The 16,486-nt window shown below is 40.6% G+C and overlaps 2 protein-coding genes across 4 annotated transcripts in view; one reads left to right on the top strand and one right to left on the bottom strand.

Moving 5' to 3' along the window:
* Positions 1-2,824: 2,824 nt before the first annotated feature.
* On the top strand, positions 2,825-13,784 carry Cct8 (chaperonin containing TCP1 subunit 8). The gene is made up of 15 exons (XM_036203192.1): positions 2,825-2,973; positions 4,355-4,445; positions 5,036-5,115; positions 7,413-7,562; positions 8,267-8,447; positions 8,553-8,614; positions 9,699-9,836; positions 10,566-10,744; positions 11,513-11,579; positions 11,651-11,738; positions 11,821-11,936; positions 12,239-12,310; positions 12,391-12,555; positions 12,812-12,931; positions 13,443-13,784. The coding sequence occupies exons 1-15, from the start codon at positions 2,914-2,916 to the stop codon at positions 13,518-13,520; spliced, it is 1,647 nt and encodes a 548-aa protein (XP_036059085.1). The 5' UTR covers positions 2,825-2,913; the 3' UTR covers positions 13,521-13,784.
* A 388-nt stretch (positions 13,785-14,172) lies between these two features.
* Positions 14,173-16,486, bottom strand: part of Usp16 (ubiquitin specific peptidase 16) — a 34,961-nt gene continuing 32,647 nt past the window's right edge. For all 3 annotated transcript variants that reach the window (XM_036203189.1, XM_036203191.1, XM_036203190.1), the window contains 2 exons: positions 14,655-14,811; positions 14,173-14,562 (listed from right to left, as the gene is read on the bottom strand). In XM_036203189.1, coding sequence (XP_036059082.1) covers positions 14,438-14,562; positions 14,655-14,811 — 282 coding nt within the window. In that variant the 3' untranslated portion in view covers positions 14,173-14,437. The remainder of the gene's footprint in view (positions 14,563-14,654; positions 14,812-16,486) is intronic.

The raw sequence follows: 16,486 nt of genomic DNA, 5'->3' as shown, positions 1-16,486 counted from the left end.
TATACTTACCCAAGTCCATAGTTGTATTCTTCCTGAATGGGGCAGAGGGAGCCAAAAGCCCTATATTCCAAGACTGTTAGTTTATTCCTGAAGGCTGGAGGCTGGAGTTTCAGTTAATAGGGCAGTTCTCAACCTCTTTAAGGCTGCAATCCTTTAATACAGCTCCTCATGTCGTGATGATGCCCACCCCAAAACTATTTTCATGGCTACTTCTTAGCTGTCATTTTGCTGCTGTCATGGATCATACTGTAAATATCTAATATGCGATCCCCAAAGGGGTCACAACCCTCAGGTTGAGAACCACTGTGTTAATCGCATGAGGCTCTTGAATTCTGATCTCAGAAATCTTGATTTCCTTGGTCTTTTATAAACTGGGCAAGTTTTCTGCTGTGTTCTGCTGTCTGTTTACCTGTGTGATAAGCAGATGAGAATAGAGACCACGTCTTCCCTGCACTAGTCTGCTATAACAAAATACCACCCTGGGTAGCTCGCAAATGACAGAATTTCATTCCTCATTCTTAGGGGCTGAGAAGCCCAAGATCAAAGTGTGGACAGGTACAGTGAAAGCCTACCTTCTGATTCTCAGGTGCCATCCCACAGTGGAAGAGCAACAAGTTCCCTTAAGTGTATTTTGTAAGGGTGCCAATCCGCTCCAAAGGGTTTTCTCTTATGAACCAATTACCTACCCAAAGGTTTCACCTTGCTGGTGGTTAGGATCTCAGCATGTGAATTTTAGGATACTAACATTTCGATTCCCATTTGCTGTACAGCAGTCCACCTGGTAATTAGATATTAAGCTCTTATTCCATTCAATATCCAATTGTAAGTTCAGTTCATGCAGTGCTTACCTTCTGGTTGAGAAAGATTTTTGCTATTCCAACTATGTGATATGTGATGAAGACGGGCAGAAGCCATCAGAACGATAACCAGGAACATGTAGGGACTAATCTAAGGCTTGTCGAGGAAAATGTTACGCTTACTTATGTGGTGTTAACTCGGGCAAAGGAGATGGAAAGCTTTGATAGGTAAAGACCTCAGGGGCAATGGCCTCTTAGGCTTCACACATTAGGACCACTGTGTTATCACACATCATGGAGGCCTGCAGAGAGCCCCGCTGAAAGAACGAAACAAGCACTGGAGAAACAAAGAGTGAGTTCTTTAGACCGCCGTGGCCAGAGGACACAGAGTAAGACCAAGCAGGGAAAGATACTAGCATAACAAGCAGGGGCTAGGACCCGGGCTCCAGTCCCATTAACAGTTTGCATTTGTTTTCTTGTCTGGACGACACACATCCCACTTAAACCCTGCAGAAATTCTCCCCTTGCTATCTCGACTCCGTAATTATAAATACAGTTCAACCCAAATTACGCAGAACTAACAAATCTTCACTTGAAAGGAATCACTGGTAATTAAAATCTAATTCCTTGACAAAATGACATACAGTAGATTTAAATCTTCCCATTTACTGTCTGTTACAATTAATGCAAGGTCAATTTTTATTATAAACTTTTAATGAAAATTCATCAGTTGTCTTGAACTCCAGTTTGGTTTTTCATGATCTAGTCATTAAGTTTTGCCAAGATTTAATTCCTCACCATCACCTTTAACGAATCAGGTGTCATTTTAAATCCCCTTTTGCTTTTTGCCATAATGATGTTCTCTGATATATGAGTTTTAATTTTGTTAGCTAATCCATGAGAAAATCTTGGACTGTCCTCTGGTCCAGGTCTCATCTACTCTGCAGTCATAGAACCCCTATATATGCTTTAAAATAGAGAGCCCATCAACGATCTTTTGTTTATTGTATTTATCAATAGTTGTTAGCATTATAAATCAGACAAACTACCAACTGTTAATTTAAAAATGTAACAGTGGGGCTGGAGAGATGGCTCAGAGGTTAAGAGCACCTACTGATCTTCCAGAGGTCACGAACTCAATTCCCAGCAACCACATGGTGGCTCGCAACCATCTGTAGTGAGATCTAGCACCCTCTTCTGTATACATAATAAATAAATAAATCATTTAAAAAAAGAAAAGATAAAGCTGCAATTATGTCAAAGGCACAATGAATCTGTCCCAATTTAAAGAAAACCTTAATTTCTACATGTCCAGAAGACTCACAAAAATGTTTCAAATTGTCTGCGTTTCCTGTATTTCTTACCATAAGACTGTTTTACTTTTTCTGTGGAAACTTTTTTTTTTTTTTTTTTCGAGACAGGGATTTATTTGGCTTGGTGACCTCTGGCATATCACTGAAAAAGTGAACGCCAATTTCCCATCTATTAAATGGAGATAATATTCACTTGTAAGTTTGACCAATAACGAAGATAACTACACTTAAACAAACCACAAAGACTTGTCCACACGTGGGCACGCCACATGTTGCAATCCTTGTTACCATTTTAATTATCACCTGCAAGCTTTCAGTGCTCCCTACAGTGCCCAAGACACAGAGGACAGCCAATGGTAGTTTGCGGGGGACGGAGGGCAGGATCGCTTGGAGAGGAAAAGGGCAAGGCAAGCCTGTCCTGACGCTGGATCTGCAGGACTCCGCCTCAGAAACTGCCACGAGCCAAACGTCCAGACCAGAGTTTACTTAGAACGAGGGGGAAGCGCTAGACTGCGGCGCACGCGCGGAGCGCACGCGCTCTGCGCTCGGCCTCATCGTTCGACCCGATCGGGGATCTGCCAGTTGGGTCTGGCTGCCGGAGCCACTCTAGAGCGGGCGCCTCTCTCGTTCTCGCGATACTTCGGGAGAGCTGGTGCGTGAAGGGGCGGGGCGACCCGGAGGTAGAGAAGCGTGGGCGTGGGGGGGAGGGGGCGGGCGGGTGACGACGCAAGGCCGCGTTCCCAGCAGGCTGTGCGCGCACCTGGCTTCCTCGGAGCGCGTGAGCGGTTGATTGCGGGCTGGCCATGGCGCTTCACGTCCCCAAGGCCCCGGGCTTTGCCCAGATGCTCAAGGATGGAGCAAAAGTAGGTGGCAGAGAGGATGCGGCCGCAGAGCGGGCCGGCGCTTGCGGCGGCCGCGGAAGGGCTGCGGGCGTGGGGCTGCGCGGCGACCCGGGAGAGAGAAGGTTCTGGAAAGGGCGGTGTGCGCGGCACGCCTGGCCGCCGAGTCCCGTGGGCACGCCTGTTAACTCCGCGGCCGGGGTGGACCCCAAGGGCCGGGACAAGGCTGCGGGTTCGCATCCCAGCCCCGCGTGCCTGAGCGCCGTGGCGTGGCGCCCACGGGCCCCGCCCTTGACGGGGCTGGCGGTGCAGTTGATGGGCTGGGAGTTGATGATCGGGGAGCCGGGTGGTTAGCGTACGGCTCCCCGGGACAGCAGCCCGGCCTAGCAGCCACTGGGCCTGCTCTGGGTTGCTTCCTTCCCAATGAGAGGCGTGACTCCCTCCAGAGAGAGCTGATCCCAACTTATTTTAGACCCAGAACCTGCCCCTCCGGGTCATGTCTTCTCTATCTTTCCTAAGTTGAGGAGACCGGGCCAAAAGATACTAATGTATTCGAATGCTGACCATTCCACCTTGTAGCCCACAGGATAGAGAAGTGAGGCCCCAGCCCATACAAAATAGTGTTCCCTCCTGATCATAATTTCAGAAGTGACTTTTTTTATTATCAAAATATCACGCTGCCTGTGGAGTCATTTGTCGAGAGATGTTCAAGCTGCCAGATAATTTCGCTTTGTTTTCCGTATTACTGAGACATGTAGAAATAGATAAGTGAATTGAATTTAAGGTCTTAGGGGAAATCGAGGACCCTTAACAGTTTGAGAGAGCATTTTGGTGGTAACGTGGGCATACGAAATGGATGTCAGAATGTAATGTAGGTTGGTGAGTTCTGGAGAATGATATTGACGATTCCCTTTGCGGTGGGGTGGGGTGCCATAGCTTCCCATTTGGGTCTGCCTCCCTCACTTAGATTGAGAAAATGGCACATGTAAAGCATTTGTCTCACTCAGAGACTGGTATTTTAACTGAGGTAACGTTATGTAAATCGGTACTGAGAGGACTTGAAGTGAAGACAGCCTGTAAGTTCCCAAAAGAATTACGAATTAAAAGCTAGTACTGATTGGCTTGGATTGTAGTAGCTTCATGGTAGATTGACTTCTTGGGTTCAATCCCTGGGTAAAGAGTGGGAGGGAAGAATAGTTCTTCAGTAGATGTTTCTAAACAATTTGTCAAGTAGCAAGTGTTAGTTACCTAGGCCTTGTTCTAAGTTAGGGGGAAACTAAGGCTGTCCAGATTCCGTGTGCTAAATGCTTGTGTGATCCTGGAACTTTAGAAACATGATGAGCAGAGAGAGCCTGTGTTTGAAAGTACTTCATGATCCGATTTAAGCAGATGTTTTCTTTTGCAGCATTTTTCAGGATTAGAAGAGGCTGTGTATAGAAATATACAAGCTTGCAAGGAGCTTGCTCAGACTACTCGTACAGCATATGGACCAAATGGTAATGGCCAAATTCAGGCTATAAAAGACATGGTGGTGTACTTGTGTTAGCTCCTGTCTCGTGTTTATCCTGAGGGTGTTAAATGAGCAGGGTAGTTCTTGCAAGTTTCATAGTTGATAGCACTGGTGTGCTTCTAACTTTCACTCAGAAATACATCTTTCTAGAAAAATCAAAAAATGATACCGTTATCCTATTACGTGGTAGGAAAATTATAGCACATTCACTATTGACATAGCTGTTTATAATGAAAAAGGCTGAACAGTTTCAAAAATTGACAGTTTAAAGGAAACTCTTAACCTTTAACCACAAGTTGAATTAGATACAGACTAGAGGATTAAGCATAAGACCAAATGTGGTTCTAAGTATATTAATTTTGTATGTGTTAATTCCTATTTATTGAGTGCTCTCTACATGCTAAGCATGTGGATGTTTAGTCAGGGAAAACCCATGGGCTGTGTGGTAGTTCTGAAAATACAGATAATATGTGCATAGGGTTCATCAGTACAACTTTGGAACCATGTTTTTCCTGGGTTATTTAGGAGAATATCTAAATAATAATGGATTTTTTTTCATTGCAACTATTTTTTGAGGAATGAATAAAATGGTCATCAATCGCCTGGAGAAGTTGTTTGTGACAAATGATGCGGCGACTATTTTAAGAGAGCTGGAGGTAAGTTTTTCCAAAACACCCCTCCCTCAAATTCTAACATAGATGAAGCCTTATTTCAATTAGATGGTAAAGGGTTGCTGCTTCCTCAAGCTTATTGTGAAGATTTATAAGTGACAAAACAGTTTATCATTGTGGCTACTCCAAAAAACCTTCTTGAGTTATTTATTCTTTTATGGAGATATAAAAATAACTAGTAAACATTGATGCTTTGTTTAAGAACCACTTGGAATTTTGCTTTCTTTTGCAGCAGGTTTGATGTTGAAGAGTCTGTAGAACAGATACTTAAAGAAAGGAGGGATAAGAGGGATGTTTGACGTTCTATTAAACGTAGTTTTATGAGTACATGCTCAGACTTGGGGAATTTTCCAAAAGCATAGCTTTATTTAAAAGTATTAGATGAGAACTAGAATCTATTTTAAAGAAAATGAGAAAAAATAACATTCCTTTAACATCTTAAAGAACAATACGCTAAGGAGCAGTTAACTTCACAGAATATTTGTGGAGGAATTTTTCGTGGTAATTGTTTCGGTTGTGCTATATTAATATTCTCAGGAATTAAAAAAGTCTTGAGTAGAACTGGAGAGATGAGTTGATAGTTAAGAGTACATACTGCTCAGTTGCCAGCAGCCACATCAGACAGCTCACAACCACGTGTGACTTCAGCTCTGAGGGATCTAACACACACTTGTGGGCTCCAGGCACCTGCATTCATACAGAGCCGCACACAGACATATTTAAAAAATAAAAATAACCCTTCAGAAAATGGGGCCCTGTCTGAATAATAGAACTGCAGTGTTGACTTAGAGTTGGCGTCACTCCTTATTTTGTAAAGGTATCTAAAAGTGGACTAGGGATATAGCCCAGTGATACAGCACTTGCCTAGGAAGCACAAAGCCCCAGGTTCAGTTCCCATTATTGAAAATTTAAATTGAAGAGTATCTAATATTAATTAACTCCTAAGAACTTGAGAATTTTGATGCATTTTTAAAATGTACTTTCAGACTTGGGGATGCATTTTAGTTAGTAGGGTGTCTGGCCAGGGTTTGGTTCCCAACGCTGTATAATCTGAGTGTGGTGGCACACACCTGTAATCCTGGCACTGAGGATGTGGAGGCAAAAGGATCAGAAGTTCAAAGTCCACCTTTAATCCCAGCATTCAGGAGAGGCAGGTGGATCTCAGGGAGTTCCAGGACAGCCAGGGCTACACAGAGAAACTGTCTCGAAAAAAACAAAAAGGGGGGGGGGGGGGGGGGAAGGCAAAGCCATCCTCAGCTACAGAATGAGCTGCATGTACCCTGTCTCAAAAAAAAGTAAGTTTTATGTCCTTTTTGATTTTTAAGCAAGAGCGTGTTTAAAAATATGTGATGCTAAAAAGAAAAAAAAAGAGGGGTTGGGGATTTAGCTCAGTAGTAGAGCACTTGACTGGCAAGCACAAGGTCCTGGGTTCGATCCTCAGCTCAAAAAAAAAAAAATGCGATGCTGAGATTCTTAATCAAGTTGAGTGATGTCTGTTTTAGTTTTTCCAAAGACATTTTTGAAACAGGGTTTCTCTGTAGTCCTGGCTGTCCTGGACCAGACTGACCTCAAACTCAGAGATCTGCCTGCCTCTGCCTCCCAAGTGCCGAGATTAAAGGTGTTTGCTACCATGCCCAGCTAAGTATCTTTATTTAAACATTAGAAAGTCAACACATGGAGAGAATTGGCGGAACATTGTGTCAGATATAACATGGAAGAGGGATGGGAGTCAGAGATGATGCTAGAGTTTTATGCCATGTGGATGAGAAGATGACAGTTGAAAAGTGTGTGCCATCATACCCAGCTTCTTTTCTAAAGACTGCTCAAAATTGCTGAGTTTAATAGCTGGAAATACTTTCTTTTCTAATTTAGGTGTAAATGTGCTAGGCTTGTGGAACTGTATGTAGTGGATGACTGTCCGCTGTGCTTTGAAATTTTCATTTGGGCTGATAGGCAACAGCTGTAACTGATCGAGTGGCATTTACCTGCCCTCCAGGGAAGTTAGTCTATTAAGAAATGGAAATGAGGGCTGGAAAGATGGCTCAGAGGTTAAGAGCACCTACTATTCTTCCAGAGGTCCTGAGTTCAAATTCCCAGCAACCACATGGTGACTCACAACTATCTGTAATGAGATTTGGTGCCCTCTTCTGTATACAGAATGAATGAATGAATGAATGAATGAATGAATGAATGAATGAATGAATCTTTTAAAAAAAGAAATGGAAACGAATGACTTTATGTTGCTCTAAGTATGTTTTCTCTCGATAACCCCTTTATATCAGGTACAACATCCTGCTGCAAAAATGATTGTGATGGCCTCTCATATGCAAGAACAAGAGGTTGGAGATGGCACCAACTTTGTTCTGGTATTTGCTGGAGCTCTTCTGGAACTAGCCGAAGAACTTCTGAGGATTGGTCTGTCAGTATCAGAGGCAAGTATTCATTTTACACTTTAATTAGAGTTGATTACTTGTGTGTTGCCACTTAAAGTTTAAGGTTCATGACTAGGGTAAAAGCACTCAAGGGCAAGCACAAGGACCTGAGTTCCAATCCCTACAACCCATGTGTTGCTCAGGTATGCCTGTAATCCCAGCATTGTGGGAGGGACAGAGACAGAAACATCACTGGAACTTGCTGATAGGCTGCTTAACTTCAGATTGAGAGTCTGTCTAAAGGGAATATGTCAGGGATAGAGCAGTACACCTGAAATCTCCTTCCAGCCACCATGCATGTATACATATGGATATTTATCTAGGCATACACTGTACACATACTTCACACTTCTCCCATGTGTGTACATTTACCATATACAAATTAATACTTGTAAAATAAATTTGAAATCCACTAGTAATAGCTAACAAGCTTACAGTTACAATGTGCTTAGACATTGGCCATATGCTTCACATGTGTAATTTTTGTCCTCAGAAGAATCCTATTGCTAAGCCTTCTTAAACTCAGTTCTATTTCATATGAAGAAAGAGAGGTTTAAGATAGAAAAATCTTGCCCAAGGTCCTATAACCTGTAAGTGGTAGAATCAGGATTGAAATTTGTTTTCTCATCTTGTTATTTTATGGTGACTTACTCTGGTAACTCAATAAAGTCTCTTAAACTTAAGTATTTTTCTTCACGGTTTAGGTAATATCAGGCTATGAAATAGCTTGCAAAAAAGCTCATGAGATTCTTCCAGATTTGGTATGTTGTTCTGCAAAGAACCTTCGAGATGCTGATGAAGTGTCTTCTTTGCTTCGAACTTCTGTAATGAGTAAGCAGTATGGCAATGAAGCATTTCTGGCCAAGCTTATTGCTCAGGCATGTGGTAAGTTATACCAGTAAATGAAAAAATCCAAAATACGTTTTTTAAATTGTGACTGAGCTATCTTCTTTGTTGTCTAAAAAAAATAACGGTTCATTTTCTTGACAGTATCTATTTTTCCTGATTCTGGCAATTTCAATGTTGATAACATCAGAGTATGTAAGATTCTGGTAAGTTTCAAAAATGCATTACCATTATCCAAATAGGTCTTAGAAGGGGGTTGTTGTTATTGCAGTACTAGGGATTGAACCCAGAGCTTTGCACATGTTGGGGAAGCACTCTACAGTGGCGCTGCATTCCCAGTCCAAGATCCCATTTTGCCTGTTCCTGCTCCAAAATTGTTTTGCTCTTTCTTTCTTTCTTTTTTTTTTTTTTTTAAAATGGGCAAGTCTCTTGCCAGCCATTTGCCTGTGTGCATGCATGCAGTTCCCATGGAGGCCAGAGGAGGGTATCAGATCCCTCTGGGACTGGAGTTACAGATGGTTTTGAGCTACCCTGTGGGTTTTAGTAATCAAATCTGGGTCCTCTGGAAGAGCAACCAGTGCTCTTAACCACTGAGCCATCTTTGTACCCCTAAGTTTTACCCAGTTATAGACTTTCTACTTACTTTACTATCTTTTTAAGGCAGAGGTTCTCAATCTTCCTAATGCTACAACCCTTTAATACAGTTCCTCATGTTGTGGTGACCTCCAACCATAAAATTATTTTGTTGCTACTTTATAGGTTTAATTTTGTGACTGTTATGAATCATAGTGTAAATATCTGCTATGCGGGCTATCTGATATGCAGCTCCCAAAAGAGTTGTGACCCACAGGTTGAGAACTGCTATTTTAAGGCATCCTTTTATACCATTTGGTGTTAATAAATTATGTTGCTACTTATAGAGTGTATTTTCTTGTGAAGTCATCATTTCCCCCTGATTCTTAGGGATTGGAAAACTGTCATAGAATGGGACTGGAGAGATGGTTCACCTTTGATAAAATCTTGTTTTTCTAGTCTGTCTGTAGTAACAATTCCAGCTGGTACATTAGTGCTGAGTGCTTGGTGATTAAGCAAATAAATGGCTTGGTTGCTGCCTACCTTGGTTTTTCCCAATACCTTAAAGTGCCTTCTCTCCATAATAGTGGCTTATTCTGTAGTGTTTCCAACCTTGAGAAGAATTGTTTATGCCCACCATCTGATCCTTTTAGCCTTAGTGTGCTGCTTTAGTTTAAAACTTGACTCCAGTGACAGTTTTAGTGTTTGCCTCCTTAGGGCTCTGGTATCTATTCATCTTCAGTATTGCATGGCATGGTTTTTAAGAAGGAAACCGAAGGTGATGTAACGTCTGTGAAAGATGCAAAAATAGCAGTGTACTCTTGTCCATTTGATGGCATGATAACAGAGACTAAGGTACGTGATTGAAAAGTACGTTTGGGTTGAGGTGGGATTAGCTCTGAAGGCAGTAATAATAAACTGAAAATTATAGAATTAATTTTTTTCAGAGCATGAATGTGCTTCAGCTACCAAATACTAAACTAGAAGCATTGAGTAGTAACAGTATTTGTGTTCTTATATACAGTTCTTCTTATTTAAGCAGTGTTAATACTGAGCCTCTTGTATGTTCTTGGTGAAATCACTTTTTATGAATGTTGACATTCTTTCATTAAAATGCTAATAATGTGAAAATTTTAAATTAGTCTTTAAAACTACATGTTTGGGATTTGTAGCTAGATTTGTGCCAAACATTCTTGGCAGATTCAAGTTGTTGATTTTTGCAGGAATGAGGGGAGAACAGTTGTATAGTCAGTGTTTCAAGGAAAATTTGAGGATAAATTGTTTTGGTGATACTAATCAATATTTGGAAAAAAGCTACATATCTGCCTGCCATTTCTAAAGGAGCAGTGTTATCTTTAACTTTGCATCAGAGTGCCTATCACGGCACAAGTGCATTTGCTTTGTGATAAAGAAGTACAGGAACAAGCTAAGGATCTAAATTTAATACATGTTATGTATTTTGTGAAATATTGGTTTTCACATTTTCTCTTAGGTCTTTAAATTACTGGGTAAAACATTATCTTACAGTTTTGTAACACCAAAATCATGAAATGGCTTTAAAGAGAGAGCATGATTGTTTTCCAGGGAACAGTGCTGATAAAGACTGCTGAAGAACTGATGAACTTTAGTAAGGGAGAAGAAAATCTTATGGATGCACAAGTGAAAGCTATTGCCGCCACTGGTGCAAATGTCATAGTGACAGGTGGCAAAGTGGCAGATATGGCTCTCCATTATGCTAACAAGTACAATATCATGTTGGTGAGGTAAGAGCTACATCTGTAAATGATACTAAAAATTCTTGGAGAAATGCTAAGCAAATTCTATAAATTGAAGATAGGGGGAAACTAGGGTTACTAAGATAATGCTGTAAATGTTTACTTACTTCATCTGAGACAGGTTCTTACTGTGTAGCCCTGGCTAGCCTGGACCTCTGTAGATTCAGTTCCCCCTGCTTCTCCCAATGCTGAGGTTAAGGATGTGCACTGTTACACTGGCCCCAGGTTTAGCGGCCATACACTTCAGATGTGGCATTGCTCGATAGTTTGTTACATTCTCAAAGTTGGTAATGAGTATCTTGGCTTCCTAACTTGGTGCAGTACAGCTATGTTCAGTTAGAATACAATAAAGCATTTTGTTGAGACAGCCCTAGCTGACCTTGAAGTCAAAGAGATCTGCCTATCTCCTGACTTAAGAGAATTAAAGGCGTGTAGCACCTTGTCTGGTTTATTTTTGCTATTCTCTGCATTTTTTTTTTTTTTTTTTTTTTTTTAAAGATTTATTTATTTTGTATACAGCATATATGACTGCAGGCCAGAAGAGGGCACCAGATCTCGTTACAGATGGTTGTGAGCCACCATGTGGTTGCTGGGAATTGAACTCAGGACCTCTGGAAGAGCAGTTGGTGCTCTTAACCTCTGAGCCATCTCTCTAGCCCTTTTATTATTTATTTTTTTATTATTTTTTTACATTCTCTGCATTTTATGTTAATATGATTGAATTAAAATTTCTAATTTTTTTTTTTCCTTTTGAAGGCTGAACTCAAAGTGGGATCTCAGAAGACTCTGTAAAACAGTTGGTGCTACAGCTCTTCCTAGATTGGTATGTATTTTGGAAAGCAAAAGATAAGTGAACACATTTGAATTTTTACTACAAGCATCGTTTTCTTGTAGACGCCTCCTGTTCTTGAAGAAATGGGACATTGTGACAGTGTTTACCTCTCAGAAGTTGGAGACACACAGGTGGTTGTTTTTAAGCATGGTATGTAATGATGGTAAGGTATGATTTGTACAGTTATGGGGTGTGTTTTCTTTTATCTAATCTACAAATTATTTATTGGCAGAAAAAGAAGATGGTGCCATTTCTACTATAGTTCTTCGAGGCTCTACAGATAATCTGATGGATGATATAGAAAGGGCAGTAGATGATGGAGTTAATACTTTCAAAGTTCTCACAAGGGTCAGTATTTGCAGTTTCAGAAATTTGATTTCTTGAAAACAGTTGGCAGACTCAAACATGAGAACATCAAGATGTATAATTAACACGTCAGGTGCTGGTGGATATGCTACCTTCAAAAACTAATTTGTACAATAGTGAAAGTAGCAAACAAAGCTATTCCTGAGTGGACTGCGGCACTATCAGTGCTGTATTTATGGGTTCCTAGTCTTGTTTTGACAGTCACTTGACTTTACTTAATGCATACTTACATTTTGAGTAGTGGTGCAAGAAATACTCCATTTTAGTGTTTTACTTTTTTACAGGATAAGCGTCTTGTACCTGGAGGTGGAGCAACAGAAATTGAATTGGCCAAACAAATCACATCATACGGAGAGGTATACCTTTTTCTATAGAAACTGTCTTTGTGTTTATCAATGCATTTTATTAGAAAAGAAACAAACACATTTTGTTGTAGACATGTCCTGGACTTGAACAGTATGCTATTAAGAAGTTTGCAGAAGCATTTGAAGCTATTCCACGGGCACTGGCAGAAAATTCTGGTGTGAAAGCCAATGAAGTTATCTCTAAACTTTATGCGGTGCACCAAGAAGGAAACAAAAATGTGGGATTGGATATTGAGGTATTTGTTAAAAGTTCAATTTTTTTGTGAATATATAGTCTGAACATAGAAGTAGCATGTGAAAAAGGGAATGTTGCAAAATAGCCGTTTGGTTTCACAGGTAATTTTCTGAATTTTTAAGTTTATCTGATAGAGGAAATTTTAGTTTATTGACAGCTTTGGGGCGAGGCTGTATAAAATATAGTATTTTTTAATTTTTCATGTTGAGTATAAACATTTTCACATGCAAGAAATTAACATAGCTTTGTGTTGACAGGCTGAAGTTCCGGCTGTAAAGGATATGTTAGAAGCCAATATTTTAGATACTTACTTGGGAAAATATTGGGCTATTAAATTGGCCACTAATGCTGCAGTCACTGTACTTAGAGTGGATCAGGTGAGTTTAAAGGTTCAATTGTTATTTTTCAAAGTGGGGTTTATACTCCCTTAATCTCAGCACTTGGAGGCAAAGGCAAGCAGCTCTGATTTCCAAGCCAGCCTGCTCTACAGAGCAAGACCTTGTCTCAAAAATGAATAGGTTTTCAGGTTAGGGAGACAGCTCGCTCAGATGGGAAAGCTTGCAAAAGTCATAAATAGGTGCAGTGGTGCATCTGTAACCTCACTGCTTGGCCTGCAATGTCAGAAACAGGCAAATCCCAGAGACTCAGCAATGGCTAAACAGAACAGTCTAGCTAAAACGTTCAGGTTCAACAGAAGTTGTGTGGAGAGTGACAAGAGGCAGTGTGACATGTGGAAATTTGCATGGGGCTTAACAGTAGGCTTTCATAGTAGATACAGCGCTCCTGATCAATAAGAGTGGGAATTCTAACAATGACGTTGTTGGCAGGAAATGGTCTTCACTGAAAACCTTGAGTTTATTGTACTTAACTTGGGTTTTTGTTGTTCAGATCATCATGGCAAAACCAGCTGGTGGGCCCAAACCTCCAAGTGGAAAGAAAGACTGGGATGAGGACCAAAATGACTGAGCAACTTTTTTTTTTGTACGTGAAGAGTTTTATTTGTAGAGTGGAACTTCCCTAATCTTTTCTTAGTCTCCTTAAATTAAGAAGTATTTGTGTTTGGGCTCTGCTGGGTGGTAAAATAAATGTTACTGTTAACCTGTCTGGTCAATTGCTGCTTGTGTCAACCTTTTTAAACACAAACTATAAGCAGGGAAAGTCACTTACATGACTGTTTTGTTTACCCGGCCTGCTTTTGAAAATAAATTGCTATAAGCATCATACCATGTATCTATGTTGTTGGGAGTTGCTTTGTACCAGGAAATGATAAGTTTAAATGGTTGTTTACTAGAAACCAAAAGAGGCTGGAAGACAGTTCCAAATGACTAGATTTCCAAAGTTGTTCCCCCCATCCCGCAGCTTTGAAAGCCTTTCCACCACATGACAAGGTTTTGCTGGCATATGAAGATAGTCACAGCACAGCTATGAGATTATATCATAATAGTCTACCCAGGTCAACTGAACCATAGTACAGTTTGCACACTGGCACTAATCACAACTGCAAACATAACCTAATGTAATTTTTAAAGGCTAGATCTGATGGTGGACAATCCATAATCTCAACACTACAAAAATGAGACATTAGCGTGTTGCCAGTAGGAATACAGTAATATATAACTTAAGTTTTGGGGATATCAGTTTATTGATGTGTCGAGAACTACCACCCAGGCAGATTAAGCACAGGACTTTAGTAGTAAAAATCAGTATGACAATACAAAAACCGTTGTGAATTAAGTATTTTCCCATAAGTATTTAAATAAACATGATTGTTTTGTCATTTAGGTGAACATAACTTATAGTTAGTTAACTTTTTATTGTTATTTTTATGTTAAATAGCCAGTATAAAAGCCATAGGTGTATTTCCAGAGAAAGCACTTTTGTTATTACAGTATTCTCTCATAAAATAGGAGATATGCTTGTGAGTTGAGTACTTTAGTTACAGGCACAGCTTGCACATGTGTATCACTGATGTGAAACCACTGCCCTTTGGTTGATTCCATTTCACAATCTGTTAAGGAAATACAAAAGGAAAGATTTAGGCTAGTTGTTTTTGGCTTTGGCATAATCTGCAAAATGTCTTAGTTATCCAAGACAACTTACCTTGTGGAATGTCACCATGAAGAACAAGATTAGAGAGATGACTACTTGCAGTTCTTGCCTTGGCATAGGCAGTATAATGCCCTGACCTCATAGTACCACTGTGTTCAACAACTCCATATAAGGAATATAATACTCTTGTACTTTCTTCCACAACATTCTTTTAAAAAAAAAAAAAAAAAAAAAGAATATAATCCAGTGTTATTCTTACCCCATTTATACAGATGCCTTTGGCAAGACACATTCACAGCGTGTCTCTGTCACACCTCTCTGACCTTAGCCTACAGAAATACTCCCACCTTTATCAGAAAGTTGCAGTTGTTGGTTCCATGGTACAAAAACTAGGTCATACATAGGGCACATGATGTAATCATCATTAAATGGTACAGATAATGACTGAATTCCAGTTAAAGATCTCATGAGAATCCCTTGATACCCTTGGCCATCATCCTGGTTCTGCCACCAATGTGAACCTTATAAAGGGCTAACATTTAGGTTGTGATATAAAAACTACAAGTAGTTTTTAGTTTCCCACCCAGGGTGGAGGTTGTTTATTAAGACTAGAGATACCACAGGTCTTGACAAATGCAAAATTCCTCAGGCCGGGGCGATCTTTGTGCTCTTGTTCAAAGTGTCACTGTTCCAACAGTCCTATTCTGTATTCTGTACCTGTACCTCTCTTTTTAACCTTGCTAAGTCTGCATTTCCCCAGAGAGGTGTGTGCCCTGGTTTTCAGTGCCATTCCATTTCAGCCATAAGGGACTGGATTTGGGACTTGTTAGTCCAGAGATCTTACCCAGCCCAGTCTCTATAGTGGTCTATTTCCCCAACTCACTTCAACTGTTTGTGCTCTTTAACCTCAATTATCCTCGAGTCTCTGCTGTGTAGTCTGAAGTAGCCTGTGAGGGAGCAACAGCAATGCCTACTAACAAAAATGACAACTCACTGTACACCCACTCTGAAACCACACCAGAATGAGAAGGCATTCAGTACTTCAGTTTTTACACATCAAGCATTAATGTGCTTACATTAACAAGTACAGCAGCAGTTCTGTGATCCTTGAAATCCTTTTCTGAAAGACAAATCGTGTCTTTCCCTTCTACCTCTTCATTTCCACTCAAATGCTTTTGAGTCTTGTTTTTTGGCTGTGTAATATCTGCTACGCTCAACACAAATGACATCTCATTCTAAATCATCTACACACTGATTTCCAATCTGTATCTTAAGCTTTGGCCTCTCTCTTGGGTGTAAGACATGTACACTGGAAATGTTTCCAAGACATAAGTGCTTGGTTATCAAGTGTACCTAATTCAGTGTATCCAAAGCTGACCTCAATCCTTCCAACCTGTTCTCTGTTGTCTTAAGTTAGGGTTTCTATTGCTGTGAAGAGACACCATGACCATGGCAACTCTTATAAAGGAAAACATTTGAGTTGGTGGTTTACAGTTAGGTTCAGTGCATTATCATCATGGCAAGGAGGGAGCATGTGAGCTGGGAGTACGGTGGTGTGCAGGTAGACTGGAGAAGGTACTGAGAATTCTTACATCCTGACTGAAGGCAACAGAATGGTCTGTCCTACTGGGTGCAACTTGAACATACCAGTCCTCAAAGACCACCTCCACAGTGACACTTCCTCCAACAAGACCAAGCCTCCTAATAGTGCCACTCCACTTGGGGGCTATTTTCTTTCAAACCACCACAACCTCTGATCCCTTTTCACTAAAATTTTTGCGTTTTTTTTCCCCTCCGTTGTTATTGTTAGGTTTGTTTGTTTGTTTTTTTGAGACAGGGTTTCTCTATGCAGCCCTGGCTCTCCTAGAACTTACTCCATATAG

This window comes from Onychomys torridus, chromosome 12, assembly GCF_903995425.1.
Source record: "Onychomys torridus chromosome 12, mOncTor1.1, whole genome shotgun sequence".
NCBI lineage: Eukaryota > Metazoa > Chordata > Mammalia > Rodentia > Cricetidae > Onychomys > Onychomys torridus.
Note: the sequence above shows the minus strand (reverse complement) of the source record. Positions and strands in the feature narration are given on the sequence as shown.

What these genes read in the sequence shown, in the direction of transcription:
- Cct8 (XM_036203192.1), top strand. Translation starts at nt 2,914, where the DNA reads ATGGCGCTTCACGTCCCCAAGGCCCCGGGCTTTGCCCAGATGCTCAAG. An exon ending in GCTTATTGCTCAGGCATGTG is followed by an intron (nt 8,448 to 8,552) that starts GTAAGTTATACC and finishes TTTTCTTGACAG; the next exon opens with TATCTATTTTTCCTGATTCT. An exon ending in CTACAGCTCTTCCTAGATTG is followed by an intron (nt 11,580 to 11,650) that starts GTATGTATTTTG and finishes GTTTTCTTGTAG; the next exon opens with ACGCCTCCTGTTCTTGAAGA.